The 27,961-nt window shown below is 40.7% G+C and overlaps 1 protein-coding gene across 1 annotated transcript in view; it reads right to left on the bottom strand.

The window, feature by feature from the left end:
* csmd2 (CUB and Sushi multiple domains 2) overlaps positions 1 to 27,961 on the bottom strand; it is a 388,841-nt gene that overhangs the window by 322,412 nt on the left and 38,468 nt on the right. The window contains exon 3 of the mRNA XM_017694219.2: positions 10,355 to 10,467. Coding sequence (XP_017549708.1) covers positions 10,355 to 10,467 — 113 coding nt within the window. The remainder of the gene's footprint in view (positions 1 to 10,354; positions 10,468 to 27,961) is intronic.

Raw genomic sequence — 27,961 nt, 5'->3', positions numbered from 1 at the left:
TTTTACATAAATGGTTGCAACTGTAACAACTGCAATTTACCACTGGGATTAATAAAGGATTCTGATTCTGATGTCTTACCAACCATTCGAACCCACTGTTTGGGTCATCAACAACCTGGCATCTATATAGTGTTGCCAGTTTATTAGGTATGCATTGTACTTTTACTAGCATTCCAAAGTTTGTAATCACCACATGTATAAAATGAATATAATATGGTGTTAATATTCTACAGGTTTCAAAGACAGAAGTCATTTCCATGATGAACTGTGGTATAGTATAGTACAGTATAATAAATGTCATGTAAAATAATTACTATAAATTGATCATTTCAGTTTATTATATAATATTATTCTTTTTTTTTTCCTGTCATAAATCTGAGGTCTTTAAATCTGGACACTGGATTTGGTTTATGGTTATGGATTTTGCAATCACCGGTCAGTCGGTTACATCAATAATTCAATCAATTCCTGTCATTACAAAAAACAAGACCAGAAATGGATTTGTGGTCTGTACTTAAAAACTCTCATTATAATTTTTTAAGTCAACAATTAGTTTATGTTTTTGTGTCTAGATTATAACACTGAGATCTGCATACATTATTACAGAATGGCATTTGTCATATGACAAGTCATTACAAACTTCTGAATGGTAGTGTACACTCTTTGACCATTTTATCATGTAAACCTAGCATATAGTGCACCTTGTAGGTTTACAGTTAGACAGTAGCCTTTACCTTGTCCATTAATGGAAGTGGACCACCATTGAATCACCAGTGACCCGATATATTTGAGCAGGGCACCACTCTCAGCAGTTGCATGTTAGCGTGTTTTACATGTAGCACTGATATGAGTGTATCAGGCACAGTGCTGTTGCTGGAGTTTTTAAACACAATGTACACACCCTGGCCACTTCTACGTTCTTAGACCAACTTGGTGTGCAATATAACTCATACTTTTCTATGCACAATTTCTTCAGTATTCTAGTCCCCATTGGTCAGTTTCTGAGTATATATGTATGAATCACTTATGTATGAGGTATCACTCAGTGTCTGGTCAGTGGTGGTCTTGTGGTGGTATTTACTGATCATATGGGCTGCAGTCAGTAATTGTAACTTATATGGTAAGGGTACCTGATTAAATGGTGTAGATAAAGTGTAGGTGTACAAAATAATCTTTCCACTGAGTGTATTTTGATATTTTGTTTACCACAAACGAAACAATGAACAAGGTCGTCTATAAGGTGACTATAAGGCTGCTAGCATTAGCAAGGTATGCATTTAGGGATTAAAGTGTCATGTTTGATCATGTGAGATTGCAGTTTGTATTTCAGGTCTGACTGGGCTGAGGTTGTGCTTGAGGTGAGGTAAATACAGCTTGGTTACATGGTGTGATCAGTACCACTGCACAGCCAGCCTAGCCTCTGCATGCCCACTCATTCATACACAACTGCAACATCCCCCCTACACACACACACACATACACATCACCCAGATTCCTCCACCATAAGCAATTCACTTAACACGTCCCATCTGCTGCAGAGTGAGCGCGAGCAGGCAGGGGGCTGTAGGGAGTGTGGCAGTCTCTTGGGGGCCAGGAGAACACTCTCTTTGATTCAGCACTGGGATCGATTTCAAATGGGGGGGGGGGCTATTTTAAGCAGACTGAGAGAAGGGTGAATGTTAGAGTGCAGACGTACGTCTTATTCCATACATATACATGTTTTTCACAGTGCAAAAATTACGCAAGTCGTCCTATACCGTCACACAAGTGAGGCGGAAGTTGTATTTTGAGGAGTGTGCTTAATTGATGGGACAGTGCGTGCATGCAGATTCCCTTAACCAGCACACAATAGAGATCTGATTCATCATAGTGGGCATTTTAGTTAAGTGCTCCATTAATTAACGGCCTTTCGTGCAAACTGCTCTGTGGTGTTGCTTGGCAGTGGCCCAAGAACAGACACAACTGAGAGAGCATCCTACCTTATCCTTCAGAAACACTTTATCTCAGCACAGAGCTCACAGCTCAAATTATGTGCTGTACATTTACTGCTTAGCTTATACTCGGAATGGTACTTTTGATGTTGTCTACTAATTCTAGACATAAATATGTCACATTTTTTGGTCAAACTGTTTAAAATGTCAAGGAACAGTCCTAAACAATGACTTTCAAGAGGTTTTAATGAATTTTCCTTTTACACCCCTGTTCAAATGCACTAAATACCTTTCAAAATCACATGAGCTCATCATGTTAGAAATACTATTTTATATATTGATATCTACCTGTCTATACTGATATATATATATATATATATATATATATATATATATATATAAAAGATATTAAGTGCAGAGCAGAAGTGTAGACCATCAGCACAATGGTAAAGCTTAGAGACAGCATAGTGAAAAGCAAACAGCAAACATAAATACATAGCTATTACTCATTTTTGTGGTCATGACAACATTTGATGGTATAGCTGATGGTAGGAAAGACAGAATATCACTGACCGTTCATCAATTTGGTATGTCTTCAAGCAGATAGTCTTTTGATATCTTAATTGAAAAGCCATAGCCAGCACTGACTCCTTGAACATATTAGGCTGATGGAACAGCACAACACAGGATGCTTTTTCCGGGTTTTGTGAATATGGTCTACACTGTAGTTCAATAAACACCCTGAATTCACACCTCAAACAAGTAAGTATATTTAAAACTGACAACATTGTTAGAGAAGCTGGATGCCATTATCAAAAGCAAAGCTGTATGGAAGCCTTTTGAGCAAGTAGCACCAGTGCTAGAAAAACTGGAAGTGTTGCAGCACAAAAAACATATAGTAGTGCTGAGAAAAAAAAAATCCATAAAAATACTTTTAAAAAGTATTAATTCCAATAAGTGGAACTATGTGTCATATAGTTTGGACTTTTCATGTTTATTTTGTGAAGCATATAATGTTTCTCCACAAGGGGTTCTATTTCTATGCATCACTGAGAGAGGAAACCCTTCAGCAGGGGCTTATTAATCGCAGTCACAAATATTAAAATGAGAAGCGAAACAGATTATCTAAAGGTATGTTTCAGTTTCTGAATTATTATTTATTTTTAAGATTTGTTTGTAGTGCTCAACTGTCTGATGAGCTATAAATATCATGAACATAAGTCTTTAAGATGCTTGTGGTCAGGATTAATTTCTTCAAGCATGTTCAACAATATTATAGCCATTGGTTTGTCTGGCAAATTTGCATTAAGAAGCTTGATGTCATTATAACACAAAAGTTTGCCTTATTTACCAAAAGTCAAGAAGTCAAAAAGAGCTACTGACATTTGTAATTGTTTCCTGTTTAGCTGCAGTTCAGTATCAGCCTGTGATGGAAATCACACCATAAAGCAAAGCATACTATCAGACATTATTCTCACAGTCTGTGTACTTTCCAGTGCTCAGGCAAGAGACAGTGTGTCAAAGCATCAATGCAGCAGCTGACTGCTAGAACAGAAAAAAAAATCTTGCGCATAAAATGCAGATACAAATTGGAAAGCAGATGTGAGGCTACGAAAGTTTTAAGCAGTAGAATAATAGAGAGAATGATCAAAGACACTAGATGAGAGACTTATGTTGCATAAGAGTTTCAGCCATTTCACGTTGCAATGCACTATGCTTAATTCAGCAATTCTGATTATTTAATGCATGCTTTCATCATCGCCGTTTTAATGTTCTTAGCACATCAAAGCAATGAGCCACACTGCAACTAGCATGCTTTCTCAAATTGACTCGAAGCATGTTTTCAACGACACACATGTAGCCTTATCAGTGGAATGTAAGGCTGTTTCCCTGTGACATGCAGGCTCTCATTACTGTGTTAAATGGCTCTTCGTTTTGTCCCAGGAGGGGCTCTAGCTGCAGCTAGCGGAGTGGATGGAGCAGGGCAGAGAGCGTGCCTGCGTCTCCACTGACTGCGAGCAAAGTGGCAGCTACATTCAGGGCTGACTGGTGAGTGCTAATTGATAGCACTGCTCATAATTCTAATTCCCCTAATGTTTCACTGTTACTCAGGGGATTTCTTTTGGGCAGAATGAAGAGAAAGAGTTTAGTTGCAAAATGATGCAGAGCCAGCAGTTATAATCATTATGTTTCCTCTCCAGAGCTGCAAAGACAACAAAGAACTGTACTAACATATCTTTTAAAGACAGGTTTCACATTTACAGGGATCAACATTTGCACATGTCCTTACTTTCTCTGGGCAGGTAATACAGCCCTCTCCTCTCTCCATCACTCACTGTGATGCTGGCCAATGTAGGAATCTGTTAGCTGATGTAACAGAATTAGAAGTTAGTGTTCTCCTCCAAGCATATAGAACTGTCCAATGACATTGGATTAACAGGCTTCAAAAAGATGCAGTGTCTCAGTGGAAGCATTTGCTAGCTTTCACCTTTGCAGCTTGGTAGCAATGGGCGATTGGGGCAGACCTAGCTAATGGGTAGAAATTGGCAATGACTAAATTGCTGGGAAAACTGGGGAAAATCCAATCCAGCCAAAATAAAAAAAAAAAATATAAATAAATTGTTCTAAACAACGGATCAATATGTAAAAATATGTGTACTGAAGTACATTGAATTCCAGGCAATATAACACTGCCAGGATTCAAATAGCCACTGCAGTAGAATCAGCCCTCCTACCTGAGAACTGCCTATCATTATTTTAACAATTTATAGCCACAAAGGGTCAAATAAATTGAAAGATTTGGCCCACCAACTTCACATTTATTTGCTTTAGTATTTTATAGATATGTATGCTTCTTAGGTAAAGCTAATTCCAGTTGCTACAGGTGCTTGTTGCCAATGGCAGCCACAGGATCCAATTAGATCTCACTTTCCTGTCAGCAGACGTCCTTGTGAAACTCAAGACATTTAGTACTGAGACAAGATTTGATAGGATGAATAGAAGGGATCTACATATATGTTCATATCAGGGGTATGTATAAAAATATCATATAGGTTTTATACATCGTTAGCTAATATTGATGTAAATACCCCCAAAAACTGGAAGTCTACTCTTTGACTGCATAGTCACTGCTTCATTTCCAATCCAATCTGCTGGAGCACAAAGCCATAACCATGAATAAAGTTCCTCTACACAGTACACAGAATGTTGAAAATTAAGTATAAATATTGCCATAAATATTCAAGGATCATACTTTCAGCTGGGCAACTGTTAGAGCCAACACTGCAAAACTGCAGAAGGTGAAATGAACTCAGAACTTGCGGTTGAGTTCTGGGTGGTTTCTGCTTGCACTAGAAGGCCAAAACCCCTGCTGAAGATCTGAGAGTGGAGTGTAGGAGTGATGGAGAACAGAAAAGATGAGGCTGAGGGGTGCAAAACCTCAGCATGGGAAAATGGGAGTGGTGAGCAGGGAATGTGAGAAGCTAGTAGGGAGTGTGGCTTGGTTTTTTCCCTTTCACTGCAGTTTTTTTTGCAGAACTCCATTTAACTGTACAATTAACTGTGCAAGCAAATACATGCAGAAGGAAAAGCAGGCTTATTCATTTTTGGCTCAAACTGGTTGCCAAATAGCCAACAGTTCTTCTTCCAGGAGGCTACTTCCAGCCAATGTGAGCAAAAAGCATAGACGTCAATCCATTCAAAGCTTTCAAAACATTAGAACATGGGCGAAAAGAGATTATTGCTCAGCAGAGAGGCATTGTTTTGATCTGCATTGCATCAAAGGGGTTCCAGATATTACATAATGTGAAAAGAAAAGAAAAGCACATTGTTTGCCCTACATAACAATTACATGCCTGAAAACGTCATTGACCACGTCACTAACAGCAAAGTTAGTGCATCATCCTGTCTATGGGTGCAAGTGTGGAACTATGGAACAATGCATTTACATCATAAAGTATTCCCACCCACAAGGTCACCACAACAAAGCAATGCTATTATTATTATATAAAATTTTATTTATATATATATTCTTACATATTAAATTTCCCTGCATGAGTTTATAAGGTGCTGAGGGGCACTGAAACTAAAGATTACAAAGAGTCCAGCGTCCTAGGGCTCACAGGCTTCTCATTACAGTGTTGTTTTTTGTGAAAGTCAAACTAGGGGCATGTGCTGCATATATCAAACTCTCTAACGGTGCCTGAAGCTGAGTGCAAGCTTGTTTATTTCCATAGATGGAGTTCTACTTTTTCATACACCTGACAGTCCTTTGGCAAAAACACCAAACAGTGTAACAACAATCCAGAGAAGGGCAGAAAACAGAGCCCAGCTTGGCTACAATAATTAAAGCGCCTGTATTAGGAAACAACAAAATGTCATGCTTTTTTAAATAAAAGTGTCTGATGAAGTGTGTAAACATTGTTGAACAAAATTGAACTTTCACTCCACCTTTGAAATTGAGCTTCAAAAACAGTGCTGTTTTTGTCATGTTACAAAAATCAACAGATTCACATAGAGTACTGTGTACTAGACACTAACCTCCATTGCTTTTTAACTTCCAGTCAAAATTGATATTAAGTTATTCATTTTCAGAAGATTTCTTAGATTAGATTCAGGAAATTTAGAGATAGTCAATTTGCATAAGGAAGGTTAATGTCAAAGCAAAATAAGTGAACAAAAAAAAAACAGAGTTTAAAAAAGTATTGAAAGATGTTGTGAAAACAGGACTCCAAGACCTTGCAAGACCTGGTAGACCACCAAAACGGTCCCCATCAGATAAACAGTACTTAGAGCTTTCATCTTTGAACCCAAACCTTAATACCCCTGAATGTGTTTGGGATTAGTTGGATCACAAGAAGCAGAAAATGCAACCAACCTCTGATGCACTGCAAAAAAATAGTACCTTGGCAACTGGAATGATCTTATATCTAGTCAACATTTCTCATTTTGGTTTGTGGTAAGCTTATTATAAGATTATTAAATTATCTCAGTATGTGGGCAGATAATTTAGTTTGTTATAAGAAATACGCTTGAAAAAAACACATTTATCTGCCTATACAGTGAGATAATCTGGTCTAAGTACCATCACTTACACCAAGCAAAAATGTTTAGAAATAAGTTAAATAACCTTCTAATAAGCTTACAACAACTTTAAAGTGAAAATTATTAGATATATTGACTAGATTAAAGATTATTCCACATGACAAAATATAACCTTTTTCAGTGTGCAGAAAAATATTCCTGCAGATTTCTTTGAAAATCTCCTGAAAGCAAAGAGTGTACATGCAAAATACTGAAAAATCTAAAATTATATTTAGTCTTTGAGGCTTGTGTGTAGTCATCTGTTAAATACATGTTTTCTGTTTTTTTCAGACTTGTATTTAATAGCCAATTTGATAAATTAAATAAGTGATGGTCTGCATACTTTTGCACAGTACAGTGTGTCCACCTAGTCTGCCTACAGTTTGGCCATTCCACTTACCTTAAAGTTAAAGGAACGTTTCGGGCCAGACTCTCTTTTGAAAGAGGCACAATACAGGACAGCCAATCAGAACAGAGGTCACTGCCATATATTACTTTTAAAGGCCTGTTTAATTCTTAGCGATAAAGAAAGGTTACTATTTGGTCATGTAATGGAATTACAATGGTTTTTAGTACATAAAAGCACAAAGAAGTGTACCTCAGGGCAAAAAACTAAAATATATGAAATTTAGTACATGGACCCTTGGAAGGACAGCAGCAGCTACAAATGCAGCTTCATTATTATATTTTTCTTGAGGACAACTGTCCAGCAAGCTCGGTCACAACTCCATTCTCGGCCCTGTCAAGAGGCACACTAAGGGAAAAGAACCCACTCACAGCTTAAGGCCCACCATTAAAAGGAGCTATTGAGATGGAAAAAAGTATAATTGGACTTTTTTTTTAATTTGCCATCATGAGTCTGTCTTGAGCTCTGAGGGACAGTGTGACTGCAGATCACTAAAACAGTCCAAGTGTATGGCTGTGTGGGATTGATAAGGGTTCACAGGCTTCTCATTACGGTGAAAGTCGGACCAGGGGCATGTGCTGCATATATCACACTCTCTAATTCAGCAACTCCTGTGCAGGTCATGTGACGGGTAGTGACACATAATTACAGCGACAGTGTGATTTAGGCCGATCCATATGGGTCAGATAAGAGGACTATCTGTATTAGTGTAGGTTGGCTCTCAGTGGAACATGCTCAGAGCCAGCACACTCCTCTCACTCCCACTTGTTCCATCACTTCCTGTTGCTCACCATGATTGAAGTTTCCAATTAAATTTTCACTTAGCTGCTGGAACCAGAGAATTCAATATCTCTCAGTTACACCATATCAATAACCATTCCACACCAGAGCCAAATCCAGCCCATCACCTGAAGAGCAATTGCTTTCAGTGTGCATAGGGACTTAAACAAGAAGAACAAGGGATATAAGAGGTTGTTTGAGAGAGAGAGAGAGAGAGAGAGAGAGAGAGAGAGAGAGGGAGGAATAGAGAATGTGAGAAATAGAAATGGAAGATTTAAAGTGTAATTACACTTTTCATTTTTTCATTTAAAACAAACATATTGCTTTGTATTAATAAATAAATTAGACCTTTCAATACTTCAAATTGTCTAAACAATATCAAAATCATGATCTGTTCAGCCTCTTTAGCGCCCCCTCTGGATTAACTCTGCTAAAGACAGCAGATCAGTATTAGCGTGCAAATCTACATCACACTGTCAGTCAACTAACATTACTGCCCCTGATGACAATGCTCGTCTCATGCTGCACTGAACAAACATGAGTTTGAAATGTGAGAATCAAAGCAGAATAACCCAGCTGTAAATAAAGTAAGTTGTTGTCACTCACCTACCTAATGTTAGTTCAAAAACTGGCAAAGCAAACTTAGAAATCAAAGCAAGATCATATGTTTTTTTGGCTTCCTTTCATCTGTCCATTACCACAGCGACAGTACTGCTCATTTCTGCTTGCCAGGAGAGAAAAAAACATGAACAAAATATGGTGTTGCTGTGTGTCACTCTGTAAAGCCTGAAATAAATAACATTCTAAAAAGAAGTATCAAGTTGGATTTAGCAGGAGTCTTCCAGACCACATCATACATCTTTACATATTACCATCACAAGCACAGTCTCAAAAAGAAGATCCCACCTAATGTTTATGTCTTAAATGCAAAATCAATATTATGCTGATGAATATATGATATTCACTTAGATCAGATTCCTCTGGTCAGAGAAGCAGTCCAATACACAACTGATGTTACAAAATGTTCTTCTGCAATTTGTGTGCAATTACACATTTCCACCAGAGAGGTCCCCAAATCCCAAAAATGTAGATAGTGGTGGATCATTCTCAGCACTGCAGTAACACTGACTCCCAAGGTAGTTTGATATTTTGCTGAAAGGACAAAACGGCGCTTCTTACCATTTCGGTTGCGACCCCTGAGTTAGACATACGAGTAAGGATTGATCAGTGTGTGGGGCGAGCGTGTGCCCATTTGCTCGAACTGTCAGCGGCTCAGTCATTACTGCACATTCGCCACCAGTCCAGTTACCAATCGCATTATGTGTTTCATTTTGTGCGGATTGTCTGAAGCCTGTAGCGAAATTGCAGTGGAAATTTTTTTGCTATAGCTACACAAAAATTTGTAGGCGCTACAGCAACTAGCTATATTTCATAAAACTGTAGCGGCTACAGCTACTAAAATTTGTAGCTAAGTACAAAAAATAGCATGCTACTTATCAACTCCCCCAGGATACTGTCAGGATAAATAGACTGCATAGTTTCTGCCTTCCAGCTGACAGGCCATGTCCATTAGTACTGCACAGACCAAGTAGCCAGAGGGCTCGATTCACCTGCCTCCCAAAAGCACTCCTAATCAGCTAATTAGTGCAATTACTGCAGATTCACTCTCTCTTAAGCACGTTTGAAGTAGGAGTTAAAAATGCTAATATCTGGGCTATAAAATCACTCAGATCAGAAATTTGACAACGACCCAGCGTGGAACCCAAAAAGAAAGCAAGGTCTGATTTTATGCTTAAAATTAACCATGCATATTAATAAAATTAACCTACAAAAAGGGAGACGAAAGTTGAACCTGGCAGGCATGCTAATGTGGGTGTCCACTCTCTTCCCCATCACAGAGCTCACTCAGTACCGGACCAATAGACCATGCCAGTGTGTCATTGTCTTGCCCAGCACTCTGAACAGGCACGGCAATTGAGAGGGGTTACAACAACACAGAACAACAAAGAACGAGACACAAAGAAAGAATAGCAAATGTCCAGAGCCAAAATGGAAAAGGAATAGAGGAACGAGTGAGGCTGTGTTTATGTTTAAGAGAGAGAGAGAGAAAGAGAGGGAGAGAGTCCTTAGCCTACACATCATATTGGATACCTACCTTCATATACTGCTTTGAAGCCCTGGCCACTCACAGCATAGTCTGACAGTAGCCACAGTGTAAGTCTTGCTCCAGTGCTGACTATGGGTGGAGGAAGCTGGAAGCCCGTTAACCTGCAGATACAAGAATATAAATCAATGAAAGCACGTTTTACCTAACAGAAGACGACAGTAACAAAAAAAAAAACAAAACTGATTGACACCTCCTGAGCACATAAATTAGACTTTTATTTAAGTGCCAAAAAGGATTCTTTGGATCAGTGCCATAGAAAAACATTTGTTCGCTCCAAATGAACCTTGTAATGTGCGGCTGTTTAAAGAATTATTTTTGTAAATGAGTGAGTGTGAAGGACCTTTAAACTCCTAACTTCCCAGGCTTATCATATCCTTAAGGTTATTATTCAGTAATTACACAGAATACAGTGCAAATAGGCATGTTTTTACCCAGTTTCAAACCAGGGACCTTTCACAAGCGAGGCATACATGATAATCACTATGCTACAGAAACTACGCCACAAGTTGAGTTAGTCTTAAGCTACTTGAGGGAATGGAAAGGAATGGAAGCCTGCACCCATCAGCAGGTCCAGGGTATTTAAGGTCTATGTGGAACCAAGCATCTTGAGAGTGATCCAATTCAAAGAATTTGGCTATGGCCACTTTAACTTCTTAAACTCAGCCATCAGAGGAGTTACAGCATGGGCATGTCACTGACCAGAGTGAAATGTATCATCTTGAGTGAAAAATAAGAATAAGAACATTCTTTGTGCCTCTATGTTTTCTATCACTGCACAAAAGATGCATGAGGCATTCTTTACTGTTTGATGCACTGTGTTTTTTTCCAAATAAGCAAACAAGGGCATTCAGAGCTCGATTTAGATTTATAAGCTCTTGTTATTGTTTAATTGGAGTAACAATAAAATACAACTGATATGTAAATGTTCTTTCCATATCAAATGCATGTAGTAATAAGCAATAGCAAATAAGCAAAAGTAATAAGTAAGCAATAGCATTGAGATATCACGTGATTGACATGAAACGGCAGAAAAAATCAACCCTTAAAAGGTTAACCCTCTTGGATCCACAAACTTGCATGTGCATTATATTTAATGTATTTATATCTGTTTCTCTATCTTTGTGATAATACAGCACAGAAATATGGTTGAAACATTTCCCGAATCTATACGGTCTACCCTTTCACTTCCGTCTTATCACAAGATTGTTTGTGACTCACATCTGGAGTTATAAGGCTGTGAAGAGGGGTTGAGAAACATGTCATCTGTCTCTTAACAAACGTAACTGGTCAATTCATGTGTCTGTCTACCCTTTGTATGAAACTGACCAATGGACACCAAAGTGGAAATTACCAAAAACTGATCCAGATGCCAGATACCCTTCATTGTTCATTCAGTCCACATCAGAAACACATGTGAAATGGTGTGCAAAGAGTGTACAACCACAGAAGCTGCAGCAGTGGTTTTGGAAAGTAGTAACAAAAATAACTGAGTATTTAAACATTTAAGTACCAAGTTATATGCAAGTGTCTTTACAGGGGAATTTAAGACAATATGCAAAAATTGAAATGATGAACCTCCAAATAAGGTCAAGGTTTAATAGGAATTAAACATTTTCACTGGAAATGTATATACAAGCCAGGAACCATTTAAGAACTTTTATTTTTTAAGAGTGAAAAATCTGACTGCTCAGAATAAGAGTTAAAAAAAAGGAAGGAAGGAGAAAGAAAGGGTGAGAGGGCATCCATGGTTGACCAGGTGATAAGCAGGGGGGTCGAGTCCTTGGGCCTCATGTTCTAATCATCTGCATGGCTAGATAATAAAAGCTATCCAAGCCTATCACATTCACGATCAATACAGCTCTTAAGCGGTCTCATTTTGCCGGGCAGAGGTTAAATATGACCAGTATTGGGTGAGCTGTTTTCTTCTCAGCAATCTATAAGTGCAAATGACCCACAGCCTCTGGAGTGACTTTGCATTATAATATCACATTAGTAAACATATAGAGTAATGTGTTCATAACCATCTCTCATTACAGTGAGGAAATTGAATTGGCACAGCAAGAATAATGGACACAGTCATGATTTCACCAAAGCTGTGACATTCTACCCTGAAAGCTGGTTACCTCTAGGTATTATCCTCAAATAAAGCTCAACCTTCCACTTGAAGGTATGTATGTGTGTGTCAGACGTGCATTCACATGGTGTCTACATGAGTTCATGCGATGCCCAAACCGTGCTTATGATCCGCATTATATAATGGCTAAGAAGGTCCCATAGTGCAGTAGCAGTATCCTGAAAAGAACGTAACCTGTAATAAAAGCAAAGGTTGGACACACTAAATACTGAAAAAATGCACACTTCTTAAATTTTACTATTAATTTAATTCTTTAAAGCACCTACAAAAACATTAATCTTCAACTGTTGCTAGTCAAAGTACTGCTCATATTGCGGCCTTCTCTGATATGAGAACTGCAATGCACAACATCACAATATCGATTAACAGGCCTTATTTTGCGGTCATAATAATATTGTTTATGAAGCAGTTCAGGCTATAGTCAGTGCTCTTCCTACAGCCTTTGCTTGGTGCCAGCACTGCCACAAATCTCTGAGCTCTCTCAGAGCACAGCTACGAGCTGCTCCAATCAGCACTTTCAACTTATACTCATTTGAGATCATACAGAATAACTGAAGAAATTGAGGCAGGAGGAGAATGAATAGTTCCACAGGGAACGTAAAAGGCAAGCCTCAAATCCAGCAATGACACCTGGAACCAGAACAACTTCACTGTGAAACTGAGTGGAGCGAATCTGATTCGCTGCATGCTCTATGCACACTGGCTTGGAAGTCCTACCTGCTCACACATTTATGGCTGTTTGAGTTTTTTTCTAGATGGAAATGAAGAAAATGACAGCCTTGAACCACACTTTCCCTTCACAACCTGGAGGGCTGATTGTGCTTCAATGTGACAGTTACTGCAAAGAGACCCCAAAATCCCTAAGGAAGTATTAGCTTAAGAATAATCCAGAGATATTGACTGTTCTTAACGACCACAATGATCTATCTTCTCAAACTGCAAAAGCAAGCAGGTGGCTTTACATTTCAATTCCTTGTTTGCTCACTGATTCATTTATAAAAAGCTTTAAGATTAATACCTGATGCTGGATTCATTAAACAGGCTTTGCATGCATCTCAACCATTGACTTACATGATGTCATTGTTTTCCATCAGTTCAAGTTTGAAATCAGCTATCATATATTTTTTTTATTTAACATATAATGTAGATTAAAATTTTACAAACTAGAGATCAAGGCAAGTTTTCGATGTTTTCTTAAGTATTCAAAGAGTTTTATTCCACAACGTGGCATAGTCACTTGTATCAATTTCGAAGTTTTTTTCAAAACACATTTTAATTTCTCTAAAAAGGTGGTATATGGTAATAAAGCACTGATATTCTACATATAAAACAAAGTGTATCATCAAATAAAACATTGGTTACTATTTAATTCTAGTGTTAACAGCATTAGCCCAGTAGCTCCAGTTCTAAACTAAAGAAGCAAACTATTCCTATAATAAAACATTAATAAAATCAATGTACAAACCAAAAGCTACATCAAAAACCACCAGATTTCTTTAGCAGAGGAATTAGAAATTGGGTGCAGTAATAGTGTTGCAACTCAAACTTCTCAACTTGTACGTCTTAATAAGATAACGGAGTCACTCACTTCGTTTCTAGCACGCATGAACATCACGGTGCATCTTTATTAAACAAAACTCCCGGTTAACATCCATCAGGGGCAAAGTTCCCTCCGTGACATGCATGCGCGTTGCGTGCCCCCCCCAACTCTCCTCCTCACTAGGCACACACACAACATCGAGCCATGGGGGGGAACGCCCCAAAATAATCCACAGTTACAACATCCCTCCCCCCATAGTCCGAACTAGGAACCCCAGTCTTTCCTTAATATATATAGTTATATATATTTAGTTATACTAAATAAAGGAACACATGAACTTGAACTAACTGAGAGTGAGGGGTAGACTGCCCACACTCTCGCGGATAGGCCGGCGGATTATTATGCCCCCTTCTTGAGGCCCTCCGCCCGAATTACGTCTACAAATTTAAACGAGAAGGTACTTTCCTCACTCTAGAAGATCTCCGGGGCACAACAGCAGACTCGCGGTCATCCGTTTCTGCCAACTCTGGGCCCAGAACCTTGTCTGCCTCTGGGAGCTCCACGTCAGAGTCTGCCGGAGGAACAGGACTGGGCTGGTCGCTGCTCTCCGGCTCCCAGTCCGGTCTGGCTTGCGGCGAAGTGTTTCTGCATAGCAGGTGGTCGACGTGCCTACGCCACACATTCCCTGCTACCTCCACCCTATAAGACAGAGGCCCCGTCTTGTCGATCACTGTGCCTGGCAGCCACTTCTCCCGACCAGAAAAATCTCTGACCCACACAGCGGCCCTGAGTGGTAGGTCTCGAATGACTGAATTTCTTTTGGAGTTGGCCACCATTGTCTCCTGACCACGGAGAACCCTCGATTGAATGTCTGGCCGCAGCAGATCCCATCTGGTGCGCACACGCCAACCGAACAGCATCTCCGCTGGGGACTGCCCGGTGGTGGCATGCGGAGTGAACCGATATGCCGCCAAGAATCTTGCAAGGCTGGCCCTTAGTGTGCCCCCTGACATTTTCTTCAATGATTTTTTTAGTGTTTGGACTGCCCTCTCCACCAGCCCGTTTGAGGTCGGATGGTAGGGCGCAGAGGTCAGGTGGCGAACACCATTCACCTTCAGAAACTCCTCAAATTCAGAGCTGGTGAACACAGAGGCATTATCTGACACAACAGTGTGAGGGAGGCCATGTGTGCTGAACACATCACGCAGATGGTCCACGGTAGAGGTTGAAGTGGTGGACTTCACTGGAAACACTTCCAGCCACTTGGAGTGGGAGTCAACCAGCACCAGGAACATTTCGCCTAAAAAGGGGCCAGCGTAATCAACGTGCAGGCGTGTCCAAGGCTTGCCAGGCCACTCCCATGGACACATGGGTGCCGCCGGGGGAGTGTTCCTGATTTGTTGACAAGCAGTGCAGGATTTCACTAGATCTTCTAGGGCCGCGTCTAGCCCAGGCCACCACATGTACGCCCGTGCTACAGCTTTCATCCGTGATGCCCCAGGGTGAGCCTCATGTAGCTCTTCCATGAGGGCTTGCCGACCCCGGGGGGGAATTATGACCCGGAGCCCCATAAAAGAACTCCATCTTCAACAGTGAGCTCATCGCGCCTCTTGAAATATGGCAGCAACTCACTCGCTGGGCAGGTCAGAGGCCAACCGGAACCGGCCGCGCTTTGCAGAAACGCGGCGGCACCGTGTCATCCACATTAATGGTTACTTTTGTTCCCTTTAACTCCCCTAGCTTATCTTCAAACATAGACTTGTGATCTTCAAGAACAGCTGCTAGGGAGCAATCAGACACCAGGAAGAGCCCGTCCAGCAGCGCAGGCCAGTCTAAGGGCAGAATTTTGATCCAGTCACGCCCCAGCAAATCGGAGCCCTCACCCGCCACCACAAGTGTGCTAAGGTGGTAGGAGTTCCCTTTGTAAGACACCGTTACTTGAGTAGCCCCCTTCAATCTGATGTGCTGGCCGGTGTATGATCTGAGAGAAATGTTACATGGTTCCAAAACCAGCGAGGGTGTGTGTGCATGCAGCTGTGAAAACATCCTTTCTGACATGACAGTGCGGGACGCCCCGGTGTCAACCTCAAAACATGTCTCCGTGCCATTGATGTTTAAATCCAGAATGGCTGGGTGCTTTCTCTGTCACGGCAAGGACATGTGCAAGGTCTTCTTCCACACTGTCATCCCGTACATCCGGGTGCTGCTCAGTGATTGCATTGGCCCCAGCCCGGCCAGGCATAGGGCTCTGGCTATCCCGTTCCTTTTTGCGACACCAGCGGGCGATGTGGCCCCGCTTACTGCAGTAGCGGCACTCTACATCTTTAAATCGGCAGCTCTCAGGCCTGTGGGCCTCACCACATTTGTAGCAGCTCTGTGACTGAGATGGCGCTGCTTTGGTGCTAGGCCCCCTCATAGCCTTGCTGGATGGATAACATGGTGCCACTTTGTTGATGTCTTTTGGGGGCTGTAAGGCTAAAGCCCCTTTCTCCGCCGTTTCAAAAGCCAAGCACGTCTCTAATGCTTTCACCCATGTTAAATTGGAGACTGCCAAGAGACGTTTTTGGAGCTGCTCACTATTTATGCCCCACACGAGCTGGTCCCTCAGCCTTTCTTCTAACGTGGCGGCAAATTCACATCGCGCAGCCTGATGTTTCACGCGCAACGAGAGAGTTCACAGATTCATCACAGCTGTGTGTGCAGGACTGAAACTTAAACCTTTCCACTATGACATTGTTCTTTGGTTCGTAGTGGTCCTGTAGCTTGGCTACTAAATCATCAAAAGACATGTCCGCGGGGGCAGCTGGTGCAATTAAGTCACGAAGCACTCCATAAACAAGCGGCCCGCACACCGTTAAAAATATGGCTCTCTTCTTATCATCGTCAGTAATGCCATTGGCCACAAAGTAAAAATTCGGCCTTTCGGCGTACCTGCTCCATTGTTCTGTGTTTGAGTCAAAAGCATCTATCCTTCCAAATGTCGCCATGTCAAGCCAGGTGATTCACTCGTCCCAGAGGTTACGTCAGGCGATAATCCAAGTGTATCCTCGTCGCCAGTTTGTTGCAACTCAAACTTCTCAACTTGTACGTCTTAATAAGATAACGGAGTCACTCACTTCGTTTCTAGCACGCATGAACATCACGGTGCATCTTTATTAAACAAAACTCCCGGTTAACATCCATCAGGGGCAAAGTTCCCTCCGTGACACGCATGCGTGTTGCGTGCCCCCCCCCAACTCTCCTCCTCACTAGGCACACACACAACATCGAGCCATGGGGGGGGGGGACGCCCCAAAATAATCCACAGTTACAACAAATAGAAGTCTTTGCCATGACTCCTTTCTATGAGAAATCAGCACTCAAAATGTACTGCAGACAGATGAGCTGAAGCCAGCCCAAATATGATCAGTCAGAAGCAGGCTAGAGGGTTATGAGGTGTGCTGAGGCTACAGCAAAGACCTATCTGGAGCTCTTTCCACATGGGTGAGTCCTTCAGCATCCTGGCTGGACCTCCATTAGAAAAAGCACTGCTCTGCCTCCAATTATCCCAGGTGTCCCTGGGGGTGGGGAGGGCACAGCGGAGGATGGAGAGCAGTGAGGAAAGAGAAAACAGATTAAGACTGAGGTATGGGTTAGGAGTGAGCAGGCTTCATTCAGCAGATGTGAAGAAATATATGTCTACATGTGTACACACGCTTGTATTTATAGGTAACAGGAGCGTACACATGTGCATGAGTTTGTGTGTGTGTGCTAACAGTAAAGGAAATTTTACTGTTGCAGAAATTCTTCTGATTAAAACTATCCATAAATGCTGTCCGAGACTTCAGCACATCCATGTGGATGCTGATTTACTACAGCCAAGTGCAGCTCCATAATAAAATGTGATTAAATGGAGTGTCAGCCTGTGAATAATGAGTTGCAGCGTCCAAGCAGTGTCACCATGTACCGAGTGCTGTGACTTCTCTCTGTTTACCACCACTGCTTGTGACGAAGCGCTGCATGGGTTAAATCCACTTTCTGCATTAGCATGGCTAGCTCCGTCTGTGCCTCAGACATGGCCCTGTGCCAGCAGACCCGCATGGTGCCACGGAGCTGCACAATTTATTCTACAGTGGCAAATTTCACCATGAAATGCATTCTTTCCGCTCAAAAAACAGCAATAAAAACAAACAAACAAGCACACACAAACATACTGACTGTGTAGCTTCTAGTGGTTATTTGCCACCTATGGTGCTCCTATAAATTGTGCTGATTCTTTTCATCATTGTAAACACACTTCATTTCACTCTCTCTCTTTCTCTGGCTGCTTACTGTTCTCACCCCTGCCTCACTGTTTAAGGCCCATGCCGAGTTGAGACAAATTGTTTTAAATGAACAAAGCCCCCTGGTTGCTCTTTCTCACTCTGTAAACTCCATGAAAGTAAATCAGGTTGTCCTCCCTTTAATCTCATTCAGTAGATGTGCGTCAGTATTGCTGAAGCAGCGACATTGCAGAAGGATTGGGAAGTGGGGTGGGGGTGGGGGGGGGGGGGGGGGGGGGGGGGGGTAGATGCAGCAGCAAGTTTTTGACATACATGCAGAGGAATGACTTCAAGAGACAAATGATGGAGAGAATGTCTTAGCATGTGTGGTGTGTGTGTGTGTGTACACAGTATGTGCGTATATCAATATCCCACTATGCGTGTATGTGAATGACTGGGAGTGATAGTGACAGTATGGGTAGGTAAAGGCCATAACAAATGATAGCATGAGGTGGTAGGACGTCTCTGCAGAATCTGCTTATTAGGGATTTTCCACTAATCATGGCCACAGTCCATAGTGGAGGGCAGAGAACAGGGTGACAGGGTAATCCTGTATATCCTCATAAACTACAAAAAATCCCACAATGCAGCACAGTAGGCTTTATGCCCAAGCAGACATGAAATGCCCATAATGCAATGCTGTATGTCGCAGAATGTGACTCCTGTTTTACAGCGATAAGCAAACTTCTATCACAAATCCTGTTTACTAGCGTTTAATATAGAGCTCTTGATCTTCCACTTTAGGGTAAAGTGAGTAGTAGATCATTTTTAAACACAACAAATGTTCGTAATGAAACATCAAATTTAGGCCTGCAACTTATGAATATTTCATACAAATATCTCAATACATGTTTCACTTTAAAAAAACAACAAGGGGAAACAAACTTATTTTGTTGTTGTTACTGATGATAAATGATATGTATTTATTATATAAAAACATTACTACTACAATGTTTTTATATAATGTTTTATATTAATACTACAATATAATGATTTTTTGTTCATAGCAAGTTGCTTTAAAATGCTAAAATTTGACTCTTGCTCAATCTGGCAATCACCAGTGAGTCTAGTGTGCAGACCACCCAAGTGCCACTGGTGAAAAGCTAGCATTTCGCTTGATTCGTTTGATTCGCACGGTTTCATAAAAGTCGTAAATGTGTTGGCTATTCAAACAGCGTTTTTGTGGGGTATATATATATATATATATATATATATATATATATATATATATATATTGTAAGTATGGAAGCATGAAAAGCCAACAAATGGCTGTACATCAGATCAGAAGTGCTACACATAGATTTGATGGATAATTTAGCAATATAATTTTTTTTGTTTCAGCTAAACCAAAAATAGCAAAACCAACTCTTCCCAAACCCACTTTCTTGAAGCTAATAACATTAGCTGTGGTGAAAACAGTTTTTGTCTGTTTATCTTAAAGTTCTCAGATCAGCTGGCCTTGTGTGTAAAATCCAAGCCATACTACTACGGATTTGATCTGGGTACAGTGCAGTGGCTTGAGCCATTTGGTTGATAAGATTCTAAAGAGATCTAGGTTCAAACAGCACCAAGAGGAAGGACCAAAACTGCAACCATAATGCTCCAAATGGAAGAAAAGGTGCTTGCATAGTGATTGTGTGGCAAACTAGATTCTAGCAGCTCCTTCTGCCCTTAAATTTGGTCACAAAAACTCCATCCTGTCCTTTATTGCATTGCTCCTTCTGCCATCCACAGCATCCATATGAAAACTGTTTCCACCATGGTCTTCCTCCCCAGCTGTTAGGCAAGGTTGATTCAATTGATGGTGCTGTCAGTGCAGACTGCTGCGTTGGACACAATCATGGCTGTAACTCTCCCCTGCTCAAGGCCTTGGAGCCTGGGCCGGGGGGCAACCAGCGAAGCACCTTAAAGTGGCTAACGCCCGGGGTGAATGCCACCCAATTATCCTCTCCTACCCCATATATCCAGCTTTTGGCCAGCCTCCATAAATACATCGTCACACCCCTCTACTTCCCCTGCAAACTCATTCACATGTCTACACATTCCACACGTCCAGACGTTGCGCTACTGGGATATTTTTGCTACTGCACTGAGGATGGCTTCCCGGTGAAAGCCAATCATGGTTGGTAATGGTGCCATAAGTGATTTTGTGCTAGAGATTGGATTACTGTAATGTATCTGACTTAAGTGCACATATTGAGCGAAGACCTAATACACACAACCAGCAAATGGCCAAGCATAAGCCCCAACCATCTGCCTGCAGCAGCTGGGTGAAGCTGTAAAAGACAAGCATGGTCACTAGTAGAATTGAACTTTCAGTTTTAATCTACACATTGGAACAAAAATGAAGATTAATCCACCTTGGTAAAGGTTCCAAATAACTATCTATAGCACTGAGGTGTGAGATGTGTTATGGGGAGATTTTTACTGGCAGCTGTGAACCGCATGAAGCCCACAGATCAGAGTTTATCTCTACGGTGGTACCTCATTAGCCTGTTTGGATTTGTTTTGGATTGTGCCAACACAAACTGGGCTGTGGAAGGCGGCTCTCCAAAAACAGCCAGGGCACAGTAATCAAAACCTGCACCCCCTTCACCCCCATTTCCCCTCGCAGCGGTGGATGTCAGAGATCCAGAGCACCAACTCCAAGCTTAATGAACAGGAGGCAATCGGCTCATCTCAAAATCACACCCCCACTCCACTCGAACGAAAAAAATAAAAAAGAGCCCTAGTCACTTCTTATTTGCAAAGGCTACTATAATTTCAGGCTACAGTGCTGCCCCTTTGCATAAACAGTCAGGCAGTGATATCCATTTGGGCAGCCTTTTTTTATAATGTGTGGAGTCATTTGTTCCTAAGTCATTTGAACAAGGCATTTCTACTATTTGCCTGCTGTACTGAATGCTCAAAACAGGCCATTTAACTGTTTTGCTTAAAGACAGAGAAAAACCATGTGCAAACAAATAATAAATCTTAATAACATCTGAGATAAACCTGCTACAGCAAGGGCAGGCAAGAGCAAATATCATAACGCTACATCTGAGGAGAATTATTAATGCACTAATACAGAGAGAATGATGGAGAATACTAGAGAGAGTCAGAAAGAGGGGAGACAGGAGAGAAGAAGAATAGCACTGAAGGCATGAATTATAGAATGTAGGGAAGCAGTGATATAATACACTGCTCATCAGGCTGGGGGATTTTCAGGCCAGAAAAAGTGCTGGGAGAAAAAAAAAAGAAGCAGAAATGATGAGTTGTCACCAGGAGAGTTCAGAAGCAAAACTCATCACGAGGGGGATAAATGGTCTAAAATGGTCTAGGAGTCTTTCACATGGCTGCTAATGATCCCCTGCACTCATCCTGTCACAGCTAACCAGCTCAGTTCTCTGTGTCTCACCACTCAACGTGCACCCGCACCTGGAGGATATACAGCAAAGCAGGATTTCTGGCTTAGTGAGATCACTTTGGGCCAACATTAACATTAGCGTAACACTCTCAGCTTTTGACTTGGGTTGAAAACAGGAAACAGCAGCTGAGGAAAAACTTTAAAATCAGACCACAATATTAAAGCTATCTGATACCATGTCATATCTCTAAAAACAGTACTATAATAGTATATGATCTAATCGTAGGACACCCTAACCTGACTGTGTTATAATGTTTTTCACAATAAAATCATAACTTATTAGCAATGTCTGTAGTCTTCTGCAGATTTAACATCACAGTATTTCCTACACAGCAACAGCTTGAAGGACACTCCAGCACTATAACTGGTGCTATAATTGGAGCAGCTGTGCAGAACATCTGTATCCAAAAGACATCAAGCTCTCTGAAATGGAGTTACTCTAAGTATGTCAGAAATTTGTATTTCAAAACTTTTATTTTCATGCCTTTGATAGAGTAACTCTTTAAAACACTGATAATGTTCTAGAACATCTGCTTTCTCATCATCAAGAAGGTTCTAAGCAGCAGTGAAAATAGATCGGCTATGCTAAACCCTGAGTTTGAGACTAGATTGGTGATACAGATGAGACCTTAAAGAGTGAAAGTGCTCTGTGATATTCATTGTGTTTAATATGTATCTTCACCCTGCAGCTACTCTCACTGTCCATTTTAACAGGTGCACTTTATTGCAAGGGCAATATATATGGCAAAATTACAACATCATGACACTTGAACACATTTTCCCAAACAAGGATAATAAAAATAAGGCAAAAAAATAGTCTGCTAATTTGGGTGTAGAGGAATGTATGAATCCTACAAGTTGTGCTCTTTTACATGCACTTGTTTTGTTTTCTTATCATGATAATAAATTACAGATAAATACTTCCCACCTTATTAAACACACCTACCTTGTGCACCTTGTTGGTGTACATTTAGAGACTGCAGCCCATCCTTTTCTACACACCTTTTGTGTTAGTCATCCTGCTTCATCAGTGGTCAGTTTGTAACCACTGTACCTTTGCTGGCTTGATACTTTTGGTTGGCGGACAAATCTCTAGACGATGAGGTGGTTGAAAGCTCCAGCAACACTGCAGTACCGGAAAACCTTATCAGCATAATGCCCAGCATCATGCCACTATTATGTTGAAATCTTTGCTCTGCTGAGAATGATGAACCACCCAAGTAATATCTGGACAGTGAAGGTACTGTGACGGTCCCTTTCCATTAGTGGGCAGCAACAACAACATATGGGCTACAGTTTGAACTGTTTGCCTACAATGTGCACTGTATGCTAGGCATACCTGACAAAATGGACAGTGAGGGTAGCCAAGGTAGGTATATCTATTAAACTCACAAACTGCTTGTCATGTCTAACCATGCCAAAAATACCATCTGCCTTTCTCTCGTGATGTTTTCTAAAACGCTTTTATTGTCCTCCTTCCCTTCATCTCTGTTTCTGTCTGTCTCTGTATCTCTCAAAAACGTGGAAATACAGCATTAGGAAAAATAAAGCAGTAGTGATGTGGATGGCGGAAGAGAACAGCATTTGCCCTTAATCAGTGCAACAGCCTGGGAAATGCTCCAAGACTGAAGACGTAAGTTTTAGAAAGTGCCTGTTTAGTTTTGCAGGCTGTGAGTGATGCTGAGGAGCAAATAGGGTAAATGGCAGGACAACTATTAGCACGCCAGCAGACTGCATACACTCATCACTCAACTGTCCTCAGTCAAAGAGCCAAGCTGAGACCAGGAGTGTGCTGTCTTTATGCCCTACATGCAATACAAATGCAGAACGAAATTACACTCGACATCACCATTTAAGGGTTTCACACACAGTGGAACAAACATTCCAAGTTCATTATATGTCATCATTTGCTAGGTACTTAGAGTCCTCATTACAGAGAGAGAAAAACATTAAACTGAAGAAATCAGCCAACGCATGTCCGTAAAATACAAACTAAACATTTGGTTCAGTCATAATGCTTCCAGTATTACATAAATCAGTTATCTGTAGTCAAATGAAGGATAAAAAAATTAACACTAATAAAATTCGCAACACTGTTGTAGCATTATTGCCAATAGTATTATGATTGAACTGAACATAATCCATAGTATAGCGAGTCTGAGCTATGATGATGAAGTTTTAGCGATGAAAACTTTTTTTTTTAAACGATTTTGTGGTCTTTCTTTGACCACAAAATCACAGAGTAGCCATTGTAATTACAGCTCAAAGGGATGCAGTGAATTGGAGCAGGTTCATACCGATAAGCAGTGTGCGTACAAATAAATCTGCATTAGAGCAGAGCATTCCACTATTGATTTTTAATTACGCATCTGTTCCCAGATAGAGCGAAGAGAGGGTGCCAAAGCAGCTGCCTTCATCCGTTTCTCTCTCCAGGAACATTTTGCTCACAATTCCTACACTTCTCTCCATCTACCTTTCATTCACCTTTCGGTGGACACATTTGATCCCCTTTTATCTCTCTCCACTCGCCCGCTCTGTCTCCCTCTTCCTCCCTGTCTGCTCAAGCTTGAGGCCCTGCAGAAGCACAGATTAATTATTCAAATGTTGACTTCATTGCCAGAGAGTGGATTTGGGAGACTGCAGGCTTTTTTGCCTTCTCATCGGCCGGCTCCTTCAAAAGTCATTCAGCCTGTGAGGGTGCCTGCAATTTCATTATTTGTACATCAATTTATTATTTTTTTCTTTCCTCACGCTTTCTCTCTTGGCACTGTCCTGCAGTTCTAATAAACTCCAAAACAAGGTTTAGCTGCAGATTTGATTAGATGCAAAGGGCAGCGAGGACATGTTGACCGATGGTGAGAAACTTCCTCCTCATTCTCCTCTGTTGTCGGTCTCTCTCGCGACAAATGCTTAAGGGTGAAATGATTTCAGTGCAGTATCAAAAAATAGAAAAAAAATCAACACTCATGTCCCAGTCGTGTTTCTATTCTTTGGTAGAGAATTTTAATTTAGTCTTGTATTATCTGCAGTCATTGCATTGTACAAAAGTAAACCCCTGATAAAAATCTGTCAGGCATTTCATTTTTGCATATCTTCTTAAATTCATCTTTAAAGGTTCTTGCCAATAACACGTAACTCACATTTCATACAGAATTCTCCATTATCTTCATTGCTATCTTCCAAAACAGTTGCAGCAACTTCAGAATTTCTGATGGCAAGATTTAGAAAACATATTTCGCAAAAATAGAGAAACGTACATAGAAACATCGAATTTGGCACACAGGCAGGTTCATGGCCACCAAGGGTATGAGCAAAGAAGCAAAACAGCTTGGAACGACTGGTTAGTCTGTTTCTCTAGCTAATCCATTTAAAATCCATTTAAGTATCATTAAGTAAAAAAAAAAAACGATCTATAACTTGCTAAAACATCAGTTAGATTAGCTGACAATCTACAATATTTCTCCTGAGCAAAAGATTCCAATAATCTCACCAAAAACACACTTTGTGCTCAGATTTACCCAGATAATAAACTTCATCTACTAACACACAGCTGAACTCACATATCTCTGTTATCTCTTCTGTATCTTCTTGTTGTTTAATGTTTCATTTAGAATTATAGAAGATACACTCCGTGGTCCCTATCATGGATCTCTCATTCACTGTCTTTCATGAAAACCATTGTTAGTGATAATTCTGGAATCTTGAACTTGGAATTTGGATGCATAAAGGTATATTGGGCAGTGATGCTGCTATGCATACACTAACACTTCACTTATTCTCAATTGCTAAAAATTCCAGGGGTTGCAATTTTTGGGGCTTATTCTGTTAGAGGGCTCACACAGCCAAGCCAATGTGAGCCCATTTTTATAGCACATAACTACAGATCTGTTGAATGGAGATATTTTAACACATAAATTATAAAAAAAAAATGCTGAACCTGAAAATAAGTGTATTGTTGTGCCACTAATATGTATCATGTTGAGTTGAGGCATGGAGGAAATAATACCACTTATTCATGGTGTTCATATAAGGGGCACTCTACAAAGCTTAACAACAGCCATGCAGTCTCTCTAGTGAGAATGGCTGGGCGGTGCTGATGAAGGGGCTAATATCTCGTGTGCTTTGCGACAGGCATTGGGGTTCTCGCTTACATCTTCATTAAAGAGCGACTGACCCTTCCACCACCACCCTGACTCACCACCGCAATATGACAAGTGCTTTAATTAAAAGAGTTAATTGAAGATGCTTCCTCACAGCTCTTAATGAGTTTGCCGCAGAAGCCTGCATTAGCTGGCCTCCTATACTCATCTCTGTCTCCTTGCCGTCTCCATATTGGCTTATCGACATAGTGCAACCGCTTTGTGCTACATAAACAAAACAATACACAACATTAAGCAGGATAAATGGACACTTAAGGTAAATGAGGGTATGAAAAGTTTTACTGAGCATCGATACCCAACTAAATGGTATGGCACTTCTCCCCTTTTCACTAGATAGAGTTAGCAAATGCAGCAGACATATTGTGTTAGCAAGCTAATTCCATTTGCTCCCATCACTCAACACTTTGGTAGCTTTCACATGTTTTCACGGCTCACTTTGTCAACCGTGTAATTAAACCATTTTAAACTATTCTTCTAGTTCTTGTCTTGAAGCAAACTTTTCTAATTATGCTTCAGTTCAACTACCCCAGACCACCTCTATTGGAGTGGGGTTTACGGAGTTCATCCAAGACCCTGGAGACCTGTTGTAAGCTATCAGTTTGAACTAAACCTTTACAAGCACAAGCTGATTAACAATTAACATGTGCAGCTGTAATTCCATGTAACTCTACTTCAAGGGAATGCATTGCAGAGTTGCTCTAACTTGCTATTCAGATATATGATACCTTAATACCACCTTACCATACATGAGTGCCCTACATACTGTACTTGATTTCACATGAATGAACTAAAGCCTTTGCTTTGCCTTCTGAAATCATTTTACATTGCTGCCTGAATTCCAGATGTCATAATTTCTGCATGTTTTCTGAGTACAGCAAACCTCATTTTTCACCACAGCTCTCCAGAGTGAAGGGGTGGGAAGCTCTGGGGACCTTGTGATTCAATTTGAATTTAATTCAAGGCAACACATTGCCATCATGAAACAATTCTTCATGCATTTTGATGCATCTCCAATTTTTTATTCATGTAGCTGACATCAGGGAAGTCAAACTCACTAAAGTGAAGTCACTAAAAGGACCATATTAAAAAAAGTCAACAAATCTGTGGGCCAGCTGTGTTTTTAATTTACTTTTACCTAACATTTTGCCAAGACCCAAACTGGTCATTGTTTTTCAAATTATGCCAAAGCTGCAACAGCAAAATAGCCACTAAATACCTGAACTATTAAAACATAGTTAATAAAAACAAATTGTTTTATATAAACCAACAGACTACATAAGCTACAGATAACCATTAACCTCTTTAAATGTTCCTAAGAGGAAAGTTTTTAAAACTGCATCATCTTTTCCATTTGTGTAACCGCCAGCCCATATTGTTGTGGGGTGAAGGGGGTCTGAGCACACATTATGTTGCAGTGCAGGCTGGGTACTGTAGTACAGGTTAAAATTAATAGAACATTTTAATAATTTCGCGGGCCGAATAGGACTGTGCCATGGGCCTGACTTGGTCTGCAGGCCTTGTGTTTGACACAAAATTATGATTTTCTCCTGTATGTGTCATTAACAACATTCACTGCAGCATAAATATCATGAAAGAAGTGCTATAATACTGGGTAACATTTTTTAAAAAACAATTTCACCTCTCCTTATGTGCACAAGTGTGACTTCAGATGTGCTGAGAGCGCAACCTGCTGGAGAAGATTCACACTGCTGCAAAGGCTATACTTGAGTAAATGAGCAAGTTCGAAAGCCATACGCATGTGGTTTACATCTAAAAAAAACTGGGTATTTTCCATCCTTATAGTAGAATAGTTTTGGAACTGATCTAAAGATGCTTGTAGGAAATCAAGAATTATGTTTTCAGAAAATGCTGAGAAACTCTGGCACTCTGGTAAACTGAGAGCGTATTTTATACTTTGCATGCTGCAACTTTACACTTAGACATTCAATAAATACTGAATCTAAAAGCCTTACTCTGGATATTCCTGGATTAACCTATTAGCAATCCCCTGCACTGTTTGTTAAACAAAACTGTACTCTTAAGTAGGGTACGTT

The sequence above is a fragment of the Pygocentrus nattereri genome, chromosome 27, assembly GCF_015220715.1.
Source record: "Pygocentrus nattereri isolate fPygNat1 chromosome 27, fPygNat1.pri, whole genome shotgun sequence".
NCBI lineage: Eukaryota > Metazoa > Chordata > Actinopteri > Characiformes > Serrasalmidae > Pygocentrus > Pygocentrus nattereri.
This window is presented reverse-complemented; position numbering and strand designations above follow the sequence as displayed.